We start from the raw sequence: 15,481 nt of genomic DNA on the forward strand, positions 1-15,481 counted from the left end.
TCTTATAGTATATTATATTATATAGTAGAGTAGTTCCTTCAAAAGGTGGTGATGGTTGCACTCGCGGTCGCACCCTTCAGCCGCCATTGTTGAAGTCTCCGTTGACACGGAGGCGCGTGCACTCCACGTGCATTTAGCGTGTTGCTTAGATTAGACGACCGTCTTAATTTAATTCAAAAATTAAGCAGAATGCATCTTCAAAAGTCCAAAGAAGAAGAACACCATAGTAATAGTCTCTGTGTAACCAAAGCGAAAAGCTCCGTCTCTCGTTTTGGCTTTTGTCTCTCTTACTCACATCGACGATGGCCATGACTTTCAACTGTCCGGTCCTCGCCGTCTGGTTCCTTTTGTGTATAACCGGTTCGGTTGACCAGGTTCGAGCTCAAAACCGAACCGGAGCCACTACCCATCCCGACGAAGGTCTGTCTTCTCCTTCGATTGGATTGTTCGGCTGTTGAAGCTAGTTTTTCGTTTGGATCCTAATTTTTTTTTTTTTATATAGTTTGTTTGTTTTTCTTTCTATACTCTAGTATAAGCAAGTTAAAGCGTAGTTGTAATTAGATGCATAACCCCCAAACTAAAACTGTATTAGTACTTGATTAATGATTAATGATGAATGATGTGACGGTTGTGTTGTGGGAAAAACAAAACTGACAGCGCGAGTTTTGAACTCAATCTTCGCGGCTTGGAGGATTCGGGCGCCGAGGGACTGGAACATCAGCGGCGAACTTTGCTCCGGCGCCGCCATCGACGACAGTGTCACCGACACCAACCCTGCCTACAACCCTCTTATCAAATGCGACTGCAATTTCCTCAACTCCACAATCTGCCGTATCACCGTCCTGTACGCTTCTTCTTTTTCTTTTTGTGCACCCCAAGTGTTTGACGCATTCTCCCACTGCCTTTTTCTATTGATGATGTTAACTTTTCACCTGCATGCAGCAAGGTTTATGCCATGGAAGTTGCAGGACCTATACCTCCACAGCTATGGACCTTGGAATACCTCACAAATCTGTATGCTTCTTGATCATATAATAGACCCCCTTTTTATTCTTCTTCTTCTTGGTCATATATATACAAGCCTCAAATCTTCACATCTTTCTCCTTCTTTCAGGAACTTGGGTCAAAATGTTCTCACAGGCTCCCTGCCTCCTGCAATTGGAAATTTGACTCGAATGCAATATATGTATACATCCTGTGAAACCTTCTTCTTCGTTTCTCTATTATTTCTGCTCATTTCCTGCACCTCCACGCTCATTTTCATTTTTATTTCCTAGGACTTTTGGGATCAATGCCTTGTCTGGCCCTGTTCCTAAGGAAATTGGTTTGCTTACTGATTTAAGATCACTGTAAGCTTTTTCTGCTTCCTTATTGCTTACATGGGAGAGACTTTGATGGTTCCTTATACCTTTCTATCTTTTTTTTTTCCTGGCAGTGGTATTAGTTCTAATAACTTTTCCGGTTCTATACCACCTGAGATTGCGAGTTGTACAAAACTACAGAAACTGTGAGTGTGTATTTCTGTCAAATCTACAAGTCTTTTTTATGTTTTCATTTCCTGTTTATAATTCATATATCAAAACTTAGCTTTCAAAATCATCTACTTCTCACCAACCACACAATTCTTGCTTGCTCTGTTTTTGTTTTTGTTTTAAAACGAATTTCTTACATTTGTTGCAGGTACATAGGAAGTTCTGGACTCAGAGGGGAAATACCTTTATCATTTGCTAATCTTGTGGAGCTGCAAGACGCGTAAGATTCATTGAATTCGAATTTAAGCTTCTTCTTTTTTTTGGGGTATGAAACGAATTTAAGCTTTATCTTTACATTTCTACCTACAATAATCTCTACTCTCTCTTTTTTCCCCTCCCTCAATTCTGTTGTACCAGCTGGATAACGGATCTAGAAGTTACAGGTCAGATACCAGACTTTATAGGAAATTGGACCAAACTTACTACCTTGTAAGAAGATTTCATTTTTATATAATGGACTTGATCTAACATTTCTCTTGTCGTTACTTCTACTTTCTAGTATATATATGACAGTTAAATTTTGGGATTCAACGTTTGCTACATGTTTTACTGCAGGAGAATTCTCGGAACTGGTCTGAGTGGTCCGATACCTTCGTCATTTTCCAGCTTGACTTCCTTGACAGAACTGTATGTGTTTTGCATTGGTCTCAAAATCATCAATTTTTTTTTTTTACTATTTCCTTCTCTCCACTTATCCTATTCTAAGTGTAGGAGGCTTGGGGATATATCCAATGTAAGCTCTTCTCTTGAATTCATCAAAGACATGAAATCTCTAAGTGTACTGTAAGGCAACTTCTACTCCAATATATCAACTGTTTCCCTCCATCTCCTCCGTGTATTTAACATTGATGATATCTGTCGCAGAGTATTCAGGAACAGCAATCTCACTGGGACAATACCGTCTAATATCGGAGAATACTCAAGTCTGCAACAAGTGTAAGTGCATAAGTTAGAGCTTTTTTTGTTTTTTTTTCCTTAAAATGCTCTGAAAGCTGTTTATTTGTGAAAAGAGTGAGATGATTTGTGAAATACACCGAGAGAACACGAAGTGATCTTCAATTGCTTAACATGAATGTTTTACTGTAATTCGTGTCTGTTTACCAGTGATTTAAGCTTCAACAAACTACATGGACCAATTCCGGCTTCACTTTTCAACTTAAGTCGACTTACTCACTTGTAAGATTATATGTTTTCTGCTTCTTTTGGGTCCTTATGTACAACTACCTGGATAATTGTGGAAAAACTTTGATGTCTTGATATTAGGTTTCTGGGAAACAACACATTGAATGGTTCCTTGCCCACTCAAAAGAGGCAGACTTTGAGCAATATGTGAGTAACAAAGCCCTTTATACTGTAATTGATTCATCTGTGAAAGCCACAACGTATCCCATAATATTTTGGAGGTTTTGTTAACAGATCCTCCTGACATAGACTCAAGTTACTTGGCGCTTATTCAAGTTGAAGACTTGCCAAGAAAATTAGGAATCTGTTTTGGAACATAGAAAATATTCAGTGTATCCTAATTATTATTCTTTTATACTTACAGAGACGTGTCATACAATGATTTATCTGGAAGTCTTCCTTCATGGGTCAGCTTACCAAACTTGAAACTGTAAGTAAACAAAACGCTACTCCTCTACTTATATTTACGGTGTTCTTCACTCTCAGAAAATTTTTCCTTGTATATACACATTAGGCGTCTTCATATTCTAATGATAACAAAACTGTATTTTATTTGTGCAGAAACCTAGTTGCGAACAACTTCACATTGGAAGGTCGTGACAATAGGTGATTTTCTTTAATAAGTTCTTGCCAAAAAAAAAGTATAGAGGACTTGTCATATCTTTTTGAAACTCTCTGTCTTTTTGTTAAAAGTTTATTATCAGGACTGAACTGCCTTCAGAAGAACTTTATCTGCAATCGAGGCAAACCGATATGTAAGTGTAACAAAGAGATATATATCATCATAACCGTTTTTCTCCGAGTGCTATGAGCAACTATTTGGACTGTATATACTGTTGATAAACTAACTATATAAGATTTTCTCTATTGATGGGTCTATAGATTCTGAATTTTCGATCAACTGCGGAGGCCCACAAATACGGTCTGTTAGTGGAGCAGTATTTGAGAAGGAGGACGAGGATCTTGGACCAGCTTCATTTTTCGTGAGTGATGTTCAGAGATGGGCAGCCAGTAGCGTAGGACTTTTTGCCGGAAGTAGCAATAATATATACATAGCTACTTCACAAGCACAATTTATTAACACTTTGGACTCAGAGCTTTTTCAGTCAGCAAGACTTTCTGCATCTTCCCTACGGTATTATGGGCTGGGGCTAGAAAACGGAGCCTATACCGTAACACTTCAGTTTGCTGAAATACAAATTCTTGGTTCTATTTCTAACACTTGGAGAGGTTTAGGAAGACGACGTTTCGACATTTATGTCCAGGTCTGCACTAAAGAACCAAGCTTTCCGGTTCACGAGTTTAACTTTTGGGTGTAATGATAATTTTCTTCTGAATGTTTATCCAGGGAAGACTTGTTGAAAAGGATTTTGATGTGCGCAGAACAGCTGGTGACTCTACTGTTCGAGCTGTTCAGAGAGAATATAAAACAAACGTATCAGAAAATTACCTCGAAATTCATCTTTTCTGGGCTGGAAAAGGAACATGTTGTATTCCTATCCAAGGGGCTTATGGGCCATTGATATCGGCCGTTAGTGCAAAACCAGGTAATGGCAAAAATCCTTTTTTTCCCCTGAATTTCACTCTCTTGATGCTAGTAAATACCTAAGTGTTACATAATGCTATTCAGATTTTACACCAACTGTGGGCAATAAGCCACCATCAAAGGAAAAGAACAGGACTGGTACTATTGTGGGTGTCATTGTTGGCGTAGTAGGACTTTTGAGCATCTCGGCATGTGTGGTTATCTTCATCATCCGAAAAAGAAGAAAGCGGTACACAGATGATGAAGGTATAGATCTAATAAGCTTACAAATATGCCTTTGAATTAAAATTAAACCTGAATATTATCTCTCAAATTGGTTCTTTTTTGTTGCAGAGATACTTAGTATGGACGTAAAGCCTTACACTTTCACTTACTCTGAACTTAAAAGTGCAACTCAAGATTTTGATCCCTCAAACAAGCTTGGAGAAGGAGGATTTGGGCCTGTTTACAAGGTAACTCCCTTACCAAAAAAAAAGAAGATAAATAGAAACCAGAGTATATGTAATACGTTTTGTTTATGATTAATACATTGAAACAGGGAACTCCTTTACTAAAAAAAGTACTTAGAAACCAGAGTATAAGTTATACGTTTTGTTTCGCATAACAGGGTAAACTCAGTGATGGAAGAGAAGTGGCGGTGAAGCAGTTGTCGGTTGGATCCCGGCAAGGGAAGGGGCAATTTGTTGCAGAAATAGTAGCGATTTCTGCAGTTCAGCATCGCAACTTAGTAAAACTCTACGGGTGCTGCTATGAAGGAGATCATCGTTTGCTTGTATATGAATACCTTCCTAACGGAAGTCTTGATCAGGCTCTATTTGGTACGCTTAAAAACATGATTTATTGACCCATGTTTCTGTCAAGCTAAAAGCACACATTATCTACTTGCCATTGATTTGGATATTGCAGGGAATAAGACGTTACATCTTGATTGGTCAACCCGTTATGAGATATGCCTGGGAGTAGCTAGAGGTCTAGTTTATCTCCACGAGGAGGCGAGGCTTCGCATAGTACATAGGGATGTGAAGGCCAGCAACATTTTGCTTGACTCTAAACTTGTCCCAAAAGTTTCTGATTTTGGACTCGCAAAACTATACGATGACAAGAAAACCCATATAAGTACCCGAGTTGCAGGGACGATGTATGTAAACCCTAAACCTGACAACTTGGGATGTACGTTTTGTTTGCAACACAACTATGGATTTATAACACAATTTTTCGTGCGATTGTTTGTACCAATGCAGTGGATATCTTGCGCCAGAGTATGCCATGCGTGGACATCTAACAGAGAAAACTGATGTGTATGCCTTTGGTGTCGTAGTTCTTGAGCTAGTGAGTGGTAGACCAAACTCTGATGAGAACTTGGAGGATGAAAAAAGATATCTTCTTGAATGGGTACGTCCTTGCTTGTTATATAATTGATTGTAAATGAGGGAAGTTTGAGATAGTAGTGAATCTTCTTGAATGGGTACAAAAACTGATAATCCTTGTGTTCTTTTGCGTTTGTGTTTTTTCTTATTATAGGCATGGAATCTACACGAGAAAAGTCGTGAAGTTGAACTTATTGATCATGAGCTGACAGAATTCAACATGGAACAAGTTAAACGCATGATAGGCATCGCTCTGCTATGCACGCAGACACATCATGCCTTGAGACCAGCAATGTCAAGAGTGGTGGCCATGCTTTCAGGAGACGTTGAGGTCAGTGATGTCACCTCTAAGCCTGGCTACCTTACCGACTGGAGATTTGATGACACCACAAACTCATCTCTCAGCGGCTTTCAAACCAAAGACGACACAGGCGCATCAGAATCTTTCTCCACGAGCTTTACGAGGCCTGGCTCCGAGATATCACCCAAAAACACCGACTCTAAGCCAATGCTTGGAGTCAAGATCAATGAGGGAAGATGACAAAGACCCTTGCCTGTATCATCAACTATTTGTGTACATGATGATCAATATTTTCTTCTTTGATTGGAGAAACAGATTCTTATTTTGATTCCTTAATATTTAAGCTCTTCATATTCCTCTAATCTGTTGAGGGAAATTTGTAGCCGGTGAAGTTGAAGAGATAATGATACTTGCTATGAAACCAAAAAGTAGAGAGCGCATATTTGATCGAAGTTGTATTGTGTTCCCAAATTGCATAGACAAACTCAACGGTGTTCCCAACCCATCTATCCTGTTTAGATACCAAATTCGTAAAGATTCATTTAGTTTTAGGTTGCCCAAATTTGTAAAGGTTGCCCGTTTTAGATCCGCCAGAATTACATTGACTCATATAGACCCATTTAAGCTAGGTCTATTTTGCATTGAAAACAAATTTAATTATCATAATACTTAAATCAAATTAAATTGTTTTGATTTGCGAGAAGAGAAAAACAAAGCCAATAATTATCATAAGTCTTCCTCATTATTGCTCCATGGAGCTAAGTGGAAGAAATAGGTGATGGTGATCGGTCATGATATCCATAGCGTTTGTCTGTTTGCAATTTGCAATTTACTGACATTTCAACTCAAAAGACCAGTTGACTGAGAAAGATTCAAGAGTCAACTGCCCATATCACACGCTCTTTCTAGCTTTCACTAGTAACTGTTTAGTTAGGGATATTATTGGCTTTAACTTTGGTAATAAGAAGTGTGTGTAATAATAGTCAAGATCACTCAAGACAAAAGTATGTCTAACAAATAGACTTATTTCCATATTTTTGCAATCATAGTTAACTATTTGTCTAAATAAATAAAGCCCACATAATAATTATTTTGGCACATAAGACCTACTAAAAATACATTTAAAAAAAAAAATCATTACTTCCACTAACTTTAGAAATGATATAAGTGGAAACTGAAATCTATAACCACTAAACATGGGTTAGTGAGAACTTGGAAGAGGAGAGAAAAGAAAGAGTTGTGAAGTCTTTACTTGCAAAGAAAGAAGCTTTGCAGTTGCAGCAGTCACACATCTTGTCCTCTTTTAAACCCAAAAAAAAAAGGTCTTGTCCTCTTGATAAATATCATAAGCATGGAAAGACCCACGAAATTATTAAGGAAACAAAGAGTAGCCGTTAGAATTTGTATGGTAATGTTAGTCTTTAGATGAAAATATTAAGGTTAAAAAAAAAAAAATATTAAGGTTGAAATTAATAGAGATTAGTGTGACCAGTGGCTTCAAGCGTTGATAATGTAGAGTGCCAAACACTGAAACAGGGTGGTCCACCGGTCATAATCATGGTTTTGGTTGGTATGCATACAACACAAGTCAATGAAGACTTTGGGTGGAAATGAGAATTTATAGGGCACACAACACACACATCACAGCACAAGCTTAATTTTAGTGTACTCACTAGTAGTAGAGTGTATAAGACACACTGACACACACACACACACTATTGTTGTAATTTGTGTTTCAGGGCCAAACAAAAAGAAAAAAGAGAGAGAGAGAGAGAGAGAGAGAGAGAGAGAGAGAGAGAGAGAGAGAGAGAGAGAGAGAGAGAGAGAGAGAGAGAGAGAGAGATTGAACTAATCACCGTCGACGACGATGCCGACGTGGCTGCTCCTCACCTTCTGGTACCTCTTGTGTATCTCCGGTTCGGTTCACCTGGTTAGAGCTCAAAAACGAACCGATCCCGACGAAGGTCTGTATATGAAACACTTGTTGAATGAATTAGTTAAGCTTTTTGGTTGAGAAACTGACGACTTGTATACATATAAACAAACACAGCGAGAGCTTTGAACTCCATCTTCGCGACTTGGAAGATCCAGGTGACGAAGGAATGGAACATAAGCGGAGAACTTTGCTCCGGCGTCGCCATAGAAGAAGGCATCACCATAGACAGCAAAGCCTACAACCCTCTGATCAAATGCGGATGCGATTTCTCCAACTCCACAATATGCCGCATCACCGCACTGTAAACACCTCTTTTGGACTTTTTGTTGAGTGTTGATCACGCTTTCTCGATCCAACTGATGCTGTTGTTGTTGTTTTTTTTTTTTTTTTTTTTTGACTTCACAGCAAGGTTTACGCCATGGATGTTGTAGGACCTATACCTCCACAGCTCTGGACTTTGAAATTCCTCACAAATCTGTATGAACCTCTTTCTTTCTTCTTCTTTCTTCACAATTAAGCAATACAAAATACATATATAATTGGAGCTAGCTAGCTCAACAAAAAGACACATATATATATATTTCAGGAACCTGGGTCAAAATTATCTTACAGGGTCCCTTTCTCCTGCAATTGGGAATTTGACTCAAATGGAATGGATGTAAGGTGCTGTGTGATTGATACCTTTTATTTTTGTTCTCTCTTCAATTTCTTGTCTCACACGCTCCAACTGTGGCTAGGACTTTTGGGATCAATGCCTTGTCTGGCCCTCTTCCCAAGGAAATTGGTTTGCTTACTGAGTTAAAATTACTGTAAGCTTTCTTCATTAATGTCTAAATATGTATATATGATCAAATTCGATGAATTTTGATGGCGCCTTATACCTATCTCTATACATATATATTGTGTTTCTGCATGCAGTGGAATTGGCTCAAATAACTTTTCTGGTTCTATACCAACTGAGATTGGTAACTGTAAGAAACTACAACAAATGTGAGTGTGTGTATCTCCTGCTTTATATATATATATATAACAATAGCAAGAGCTAGTGTTCACCCACCACAAAAATTAATTTAAGTAATTATGATCGTTTTGCAGGTACATAGATAGTTCTGGACTCACCGGGGGAATACCTTTATCATTTGCTAATTTTGTGGAGCTGCAAGTCGCGTATGATTTCCATATATTGAATTCGAATTTTTAAGCTTTATCATTTGCTAATCTTTACTCTCTTTTTTTTTTATTTCCCTCCCTTAATGCAGCTGGATTACGGACCTGGAAGTTACCGGTCGAATACCAGACTTTATAGGAAAATGGACCAAACTTACTTCCTTGTAAGAAGATTTCATTTTTCTATATAATGGACTTGTTCCATATTATTGCTCTTGTCATTACTTCTATTTTCTAGTATATATATATGACAGTTATATGTGGGATTCAACGATTGCTACATGTTTTATTATTGCAAGGAGAATTCTCGGAACTGGTCTGAGTGGTCCGATACCTTCATCATTTTCCAACTTAACTTCTTTGACAGAACTGTATGTGTTTTGTATTGGTCTCAGAATCTTGCATTCTTGACTTTTTTTCCTTTTTAATTGTTTCTGTTTATTTTTCCCTCTCCACATACTGTATAATCCTATTCTAAATGTAGGGGGCTTGGTGATATATCCAATGTAAGCTCTTCACTTGAATTCATCAAAGACATGAAATCTTTAAGTACATTGTAAGGCAACTTCTACCTCCAACTGCATCCCTCCATCTCCTCCGTGTATTTGTTAACATTAATTGATGATATATGTCGCAGAGTATTGAGGAACATCAATCTCACTGGGGCAATACCGTCTAATATTGGAGAGTACTCAAGTCTTCAACAAGTGTAAGTGCATATGTCACTATGTGTGTTTCTCCAAATGCTCAAGGCACCGAGAGAGAATACGAAATGATCTGTTTTTTTCCTCATTCATTAGTTATTGCTAAAGAGTTTGATGGTGTCTGTTTTCCAAGTGATTTAAGCTTCAACAAACTACAAGGACCAGTTCCGGCTTCACTATTCAACTTACCTAGCCTTACTCACTTGTAAGTATTCTACTTTATTTGTGTCTTTATGTACACCTACATAATGATAGTTGTGAGACAAATCCTACTTTGTTGATATATATATGTATATATATATCATTTTAGGCTTCTGGGAAACAACACGTTCAATGGTTCCTTGCCCACTCAAAAGAGGCAGTCTTTGAGCAATATGTGGGTAACAAAATCCTTTATACTTCTTTTGAAGGGCTTGTTAACAGAAGCTCCTGATATGTAATTAGGAAACTGTTTTGGAAATAACATATTCTTTTGTAATTAACAGAGATATGTCGTACAATGATTTGTCTGGAAGTCTTCCTCCATGGGTGAGATTACCAAACTTGAAACTGTAAGTACACAATACATTTGTCTGGAATTTTTTTCTTATGTCGTATATTCTTAGGTTTCAGTTCATATATCTCTTTCACTAGAAAATAGTTCTTATTATGATCATAGTAAACAAAACTGTATGTTATTTGTGCAGCAACCTAGTTGCTAACAACTTCACATTGGAAGGTCTTGACAAAAGGTTTGGATATTCATATTCTCAAATAAGTTCTTGTTCGCTGCTAACAACTTTCACATTGGAAGGACTTCTCATCAAATTTCTTCTTTTTTTATTTTGGCTAAAAGGGTTTTATCAGGACTGGACTGCCTACAGAAGAACTTCCCCTGCAATCGAGGCAAAGGAATATGTAAGTGTAACAAAGAGATATATCTTCCTCCTCATAACCATATACTGTACGTATATATGTAGTCTTGGAAAATAAACTTAAAAGATACATTTTTTCTCTATTGATTGGTGTCTAGATTATAACTTTTCGATCAATTGTGGAGGGCCAGAGATAAGATCTGCTGGCGGAGCTGTATATGAGAAAGAGAACGAGGATCTTGGACCGGCTTCGTTTGTTGTGAGCGCTGCTCAGAGATGGGCAGCCAGTAATGTAGGAGTTTTCGCTGGAAGTAGCAATAATATATACATATCTACTTCACAATCACAGTTCATCAACACTTTGGACTCAGAGCTTTTTCAGTCAGCAAGACTCTCTGCATCTTCCCTAAGGTACTATGGGCTGGGGCTAGAAAATGGAGGCTATACCGTAACACTTGAGTTTGCTGAAATCCAAATTCTTGGATCTAACACTTGGAGAAGTCTAGGAAAACGACGTTTCGACATTTATGTCCAGGTCTCTGCACTACTTTACTTGATCGAGCTTTCTGCTTCACAAGTATTAACTTTTTGAAGTGATCTTGTTCCTGAATGTTTTTTCCAGGGAAGACTTGTTGAAAAGGATTTTGATATACGCAGAAGAGCTGGTGACTCTACTTTTCGAGCAGTTCAGAGAGAATATAAAGCAAATGTATCAGAGAATTACCTCGAAATTCATCTTTTCTGGGCTGGAAAAGGAACATGTTGTATTCCTATCCAAGGGGCTTATGGGCCATTGATATCGGCCGTTAGTGCAAAACCAGGTAATGGCAAAAATCCTTTTTTCTTTTTTCCTTTTTGTTTTCCCTTGATGTTCACTAAAATCATGTAAACAAATTACACTAATTTGTTGCTCATCAGATTTTACACCAACTGTGGGTAACAGACCACCATCAAAGGGAAAGAATGGGACTAGTGCTATTGTGGGTGTTATTGTTGGCCTAGGAGGAGTTTTGAGCATCTTGGTCTGTTTGCTTTTCTTCATCATCCAAAGAAGAAGAAAGCGGTACACAGATGATGAAGGTAATAAGCATACAAACATGTCCCTTGAGCTGAATTTTTTAAAAAAATATAATAATCATCTTTCAAATTGGTTATATTAATTTTGTTGCAGAGATACTTAGTATGGACGTAAAGCCTTACACTTTTACTTACTCTGAACTTAAAAGTGCAACTCAAGATTTCGCTCCCTCAAACAAGCTTGGAGAGGGAGGATTTGGGCCTGTTTACAAGGTAACTCCCTTACCAAAGAAAATAAATGGACAAATAGAAACCAGAGTATATATATGTAATACGTTTTGTTTATGATTAACACATTGAGCAGGGAAACCTCAGTGATGGAAGAGAAGTGGCGGTGAAACTGTTGTCGGTTGGATCTTGACAAGGAAAAGGACAATTTGTTGCAGAAATCGTAGCAATTTCTGGAGTTCTGCATCGCAACTTAGTAAAACTTTACGGATGCTGCTATGAAGGAGATCATCGTTTGCTTGTATATGAGTATCTCCCTAATGGAAGTCTGGATCAGGCACTATTTGGTAATAAACAGAAACATGAATTATCTATCTCTTTGCTTCTCTGCCAAGCTAAAAAAAAAAAGAATAGTCTTTAATATGCCCTTGATTTGGATGTTGCAGGGAATAAGACGTTACATCTAGATTGGTCAACTCGTTTTGAGATATGCCTTGGAGTAGCTAGAGGTCTAGCCTATCTCCACGAGGAGGCGAGTGTTCGTGTAGTACACAGAGATGTGAAGGCCAGTAACATTTTGCTTGACTCTGAACTGGCTCCAAAAGTTTCTGATTTCGGGCTTGCAAAATTATACGATGACAAGAAAACCCACATAAGTACCCGAGTGGCAGGGACGATGTAAGTATCTCCAAAAACCCTGAACTGACCTGACCTGACCTTTGGTATATATAACTAATTAACACATGCATATATTTATGTTGTTGTACCAATGAATGCAGTGGATATCTAGCGCCAGAGTATGCCATGCGTGGACACCTAACAGAGAAAACGGATGTGTATGCCTTCGGTGTTGTGGTTCTTGAGCTAGTGAGTGGAAGGCCAAACTCTGATATGAATCTGGAGAATGAAAAAAAATATCTTCTTCAATGGGTATATATATGTCCTTCCTTGTTAGTAGTGTATATAAATTTTGGACTGGAAATGGAAATAACTGCGGTGTATACAAATAATACAGGCATGGAACCTACACGAAAAAAACCGTGAAGTTGAACTAGTTGATGATGAACTGAGTGAATTCAACATGGAAGAAGTGAAGCGTATGATAGGCGTTGCACTGCTGTGCATTCAGACATCTTATGCCTTGAGACCACCAATGTCGAGAGTGGTGGCCATGCTTTCTGGAGACATTGAGATCAGTGATGTCACCTCTAAGCCAGAGTACCTAGACCATTGGGGATTTGATGATACCACAGGCTCCTCTTTCAGCGCTTTCCAAACCAAAGACACAGGCGCTTCTGCATCCTACTCCACCAGCTTTGTCACGCCCAGAGTCAGCGACTCTAAGCCAATGCTTGGAATCAAGATCAAAGAGGGGAGATGACAAATGTCTCTCTTGTCTGTGTATGTTTATGACTACTTAAGGATCGCTCAGTATTTTCTTTTTCTTTGGTTGGAGAAACATATTTTCACTTTGATTCAAGAGAAATGTGCTAGATTGACTCTAATTTTAGGAAATATTATTAGATTGACTCTCGATTTCTAGTTTTACTAGAATGACTTTAATCTTTATAAGAAAGACCACAAAACCGTGGTTTAGAGTTGATATTCACCAGTTATGCCATTTTGATTTATTTTTTCAAAAGAAAATGAGTTAATTACACAGTCATCAATTAAGTTAAAAAAAAAGTAAAAAATTTCTCTAAATTCTGGGTATTATCGACAAGAATATGGAAGATTTTATTTCCAATTTTTTTCAGAAAAAATCATCATTTCTCCTAGAATCTCTCTCCACGATTTTTAAAGCTAAAAACCCTAAAAACTATTATTTGAAACCCCGAGCACCTCTTTCTGACATAGCCGCCGTATACTTGCGATTTCTGTGGCGATTTTGGCTGTCTTCCTCCTGGAATTCGGTCTGCATAAAGTTTCCAGCAAAGTAGACGACTTGTTTCATCTATTCCGGTGGCAAGTTCAACCCGGATTTCTCACTGTTTTTTTTTTCGATTTTGACGGTGTGGAAGATGATTAATTCTTGATGGTACGTACAAATTCCTCGTGTTTTCAAGTACAGATCATGTTTTCAAGTGGTTCGACGAAGCACACGCTGAGGAATTAGAGGTAATCACGAAGCAGCAATCAATGATTTTGAATGATCTGGCGGATATCAAACAGGAGATCCATGACCTCAAAAACGACATAAAGGAAATTGTATCTGTTTTCGAAAGTTTCAGAATGTAGCATCATATGAAATTCTTAAATGAATTCTTTGTCAGACATATTTCTCATAATGATAGGTTTATTGCATTTGATGGTAAACTTAAATATCGTTAACAAGTTTGCCAAGATGTTATTTTCGAAACAAAAATAAAGTAAAAAATGAAAACGTTTACGTAAAATATCAATTGTCGAGATGACACGTCTTGCTGTTGTGACCAGACTGGTTACAGTTGGAGCACTTGTGATCTTTACGTGGTCTTTTTTTATCAAGCGCTTTCTCGAGAGCCGATTTGATCCTACTCGATTTCGGTCTTTCCGGTGGCTGACGTACATCTGGTGGCTGACAAACTTTCAAAGTCACATGTTCTAGAACAGGCAAATCTGAATCTCCTGGCATCACAATGCCACTATAAGCGTTGTACAAGTAGTATTTAGTGTAATAAGCATGACAAAGTTCCATACGGCATGTGTTTCTTGCGTCTGTTGCTGCAAGTGTGTGTACACATGGTAACTTTTCCAAGTCAAATCTTCGGCAAGAACATTTTTTTCGGTTAAATTGACTACATGCATAGACGACCCAAACGTCACCTGCGACTGATGTGCATCAATAGCTTGCACTCTAAACTGTTTAGCGTAATTCACACGTGACTGCAAAACAAAGTGGACATGTTAGAAGAAAAATTACAGAGTTTTTACTCAAGTTTTGAATTTTACCTCTAGCAGCTTCTCAACACCACGCGTAAGGGTAATTATGGGTAAACCATCGGTAACATATCTATCATAAGTAATCCGTAAGTCTATTTTAAAACTTTACTGTCACTGAGCTATATATATCTGCCGGGAATAAGTCTTCTATCAAAGAAAGGTTAATCCAGTAACAAAACAAATATGTTATGTCGTCGACATTGTTAATTTGCCACCAAACAGCAGGTTAATATAAGTTTTTTGTGTCGTAAAAATAACTCTGTCATGTCGTTCGAGTCATATGAGTAATTAAATTAGCAATTTAATAAGTCTGTGTCCTCATAGATTTATTCAGCATTACTTTAACTCTGTCACCAAAGCCACATCTTTATCATGTCTCTGAAGAATATCTCTGTCAGACAAAACAATAAACTTGTCACAGATTTATGTATCGTATATTAAAACTGTCAAATATTACATATGTTTGTGGGGACTATGACAAAGTAATTTAATATCTCTATGCACACAAAAAAAGTCTATCAGATTTTAATAAGTCTGTGTTAAAAAAATAAGTTTCTCGTCATGCAAGACAGACATGTTAAAACAAGTCTGTGTTATCTAATCAAGTCTACCATATGTAATTAATCTATCATCATGTACAACAAAGTTAATGATTTAAGTCTGACATTCGATTAAAAATCTACTATTCGTAAACAAGTCTGTGACACCCTATCAAATCTGTTATA

At 37.7% G+C, this 15,481-nt stretch overlaps 1 protein-coding gene and 1 pseudogene across 1 annotated transcript; both read left to right on the forward strand.

The window, feature by feature from the left end:
- Window positions 1–70: 70 nt before the first annotated feature.
- LOC18011400 (probable LRR receptor-like serine/threonine-protein kinase At1g56140) lies at window positions 71–6,356 on the forward strand. Its single transcript, XM_006392500.2, has 24 exons — window positions 71–420; window positions 658–844; window positions 943–1,014; window positions 1,115–1,186; window positions 1,278–1,349; window positions 1,436–1,507; window positions 1,681–1,752; window positions 1,890–1,961; window positions 2,088–2,159; window positions 2,244–2,315; window positions 2,397–2,468; window positions 2,637–2,708; window positions 2,796–2,861; window positions 3,079–3,144; window positions 3,276–3,320; window positions 3,408–3,469; window positions 3,597–3,979; window positions 4,063–4,261; window positions 4,345–4,506; window positions 4,594–4,712; window positions 4,868–5,078; window positions 5,167–5,398; window positions 5,502–5,652; window positions 5,782–6,356. Exons 1-24 carry the CDS (start codon window positions 303–305, stop codon window positions 6,166–6,168), a joined length of 3,108 nt encoding a protein of 1,035 aa, XP_006392562.2. The 5' UTR covers window positions 71–302; the 3' UTR covers window positions 6,169–6,356.
- Window positions 6,357–7,717: 1,361 nt separating this feature from the next.
- On the forward strand, window positions 7,718–13,370 carry LOC18011410 (annotated as a pseudogene).
- Window positions 13,371–15,481: the final 2,111 nt, after the last annotated feature.

The sequence above is a fragment of the Eutrema salsugineum genome, unplaced genomic scaffold, assembly GCF_000478725.1.
Source record: "Eutrema salsugineum unplaced genomic scaffold, Eutsalg1_0 scaffold_7, whole genome shotgun sequence".
NCBI lineage: Eukaryota > Viridiplantae > Streptophyta > Magnoliopsida > Brassicales > Brassicaceae > Eutrema > Eutrema salsugineum.

Bases quoted from the DNA above. Each gene is read 5' to 3' on its own strand.
- LOC18011400 (XM_006392500.2), top strand. From the start codon at position 303: ATGGCCATGACTTTCAACTGTCCGGTCCTCGCCGTCTGGTTCCTTTTG. The intron at 4,507-4,593 runs GTATAGATCTAA...TTTTTGTTGCAG, and splicing joins GCGGTACACAGATGATGAAG to AGATACTTAGTATGGACGTA. The intron at 5,079-5,166 runs GTACGCTTAAAA...TGGATATTGCAG, and splicing joins TCTTGATCAGGCTCTATTTG to GGAATAAGACGTTACATCTT.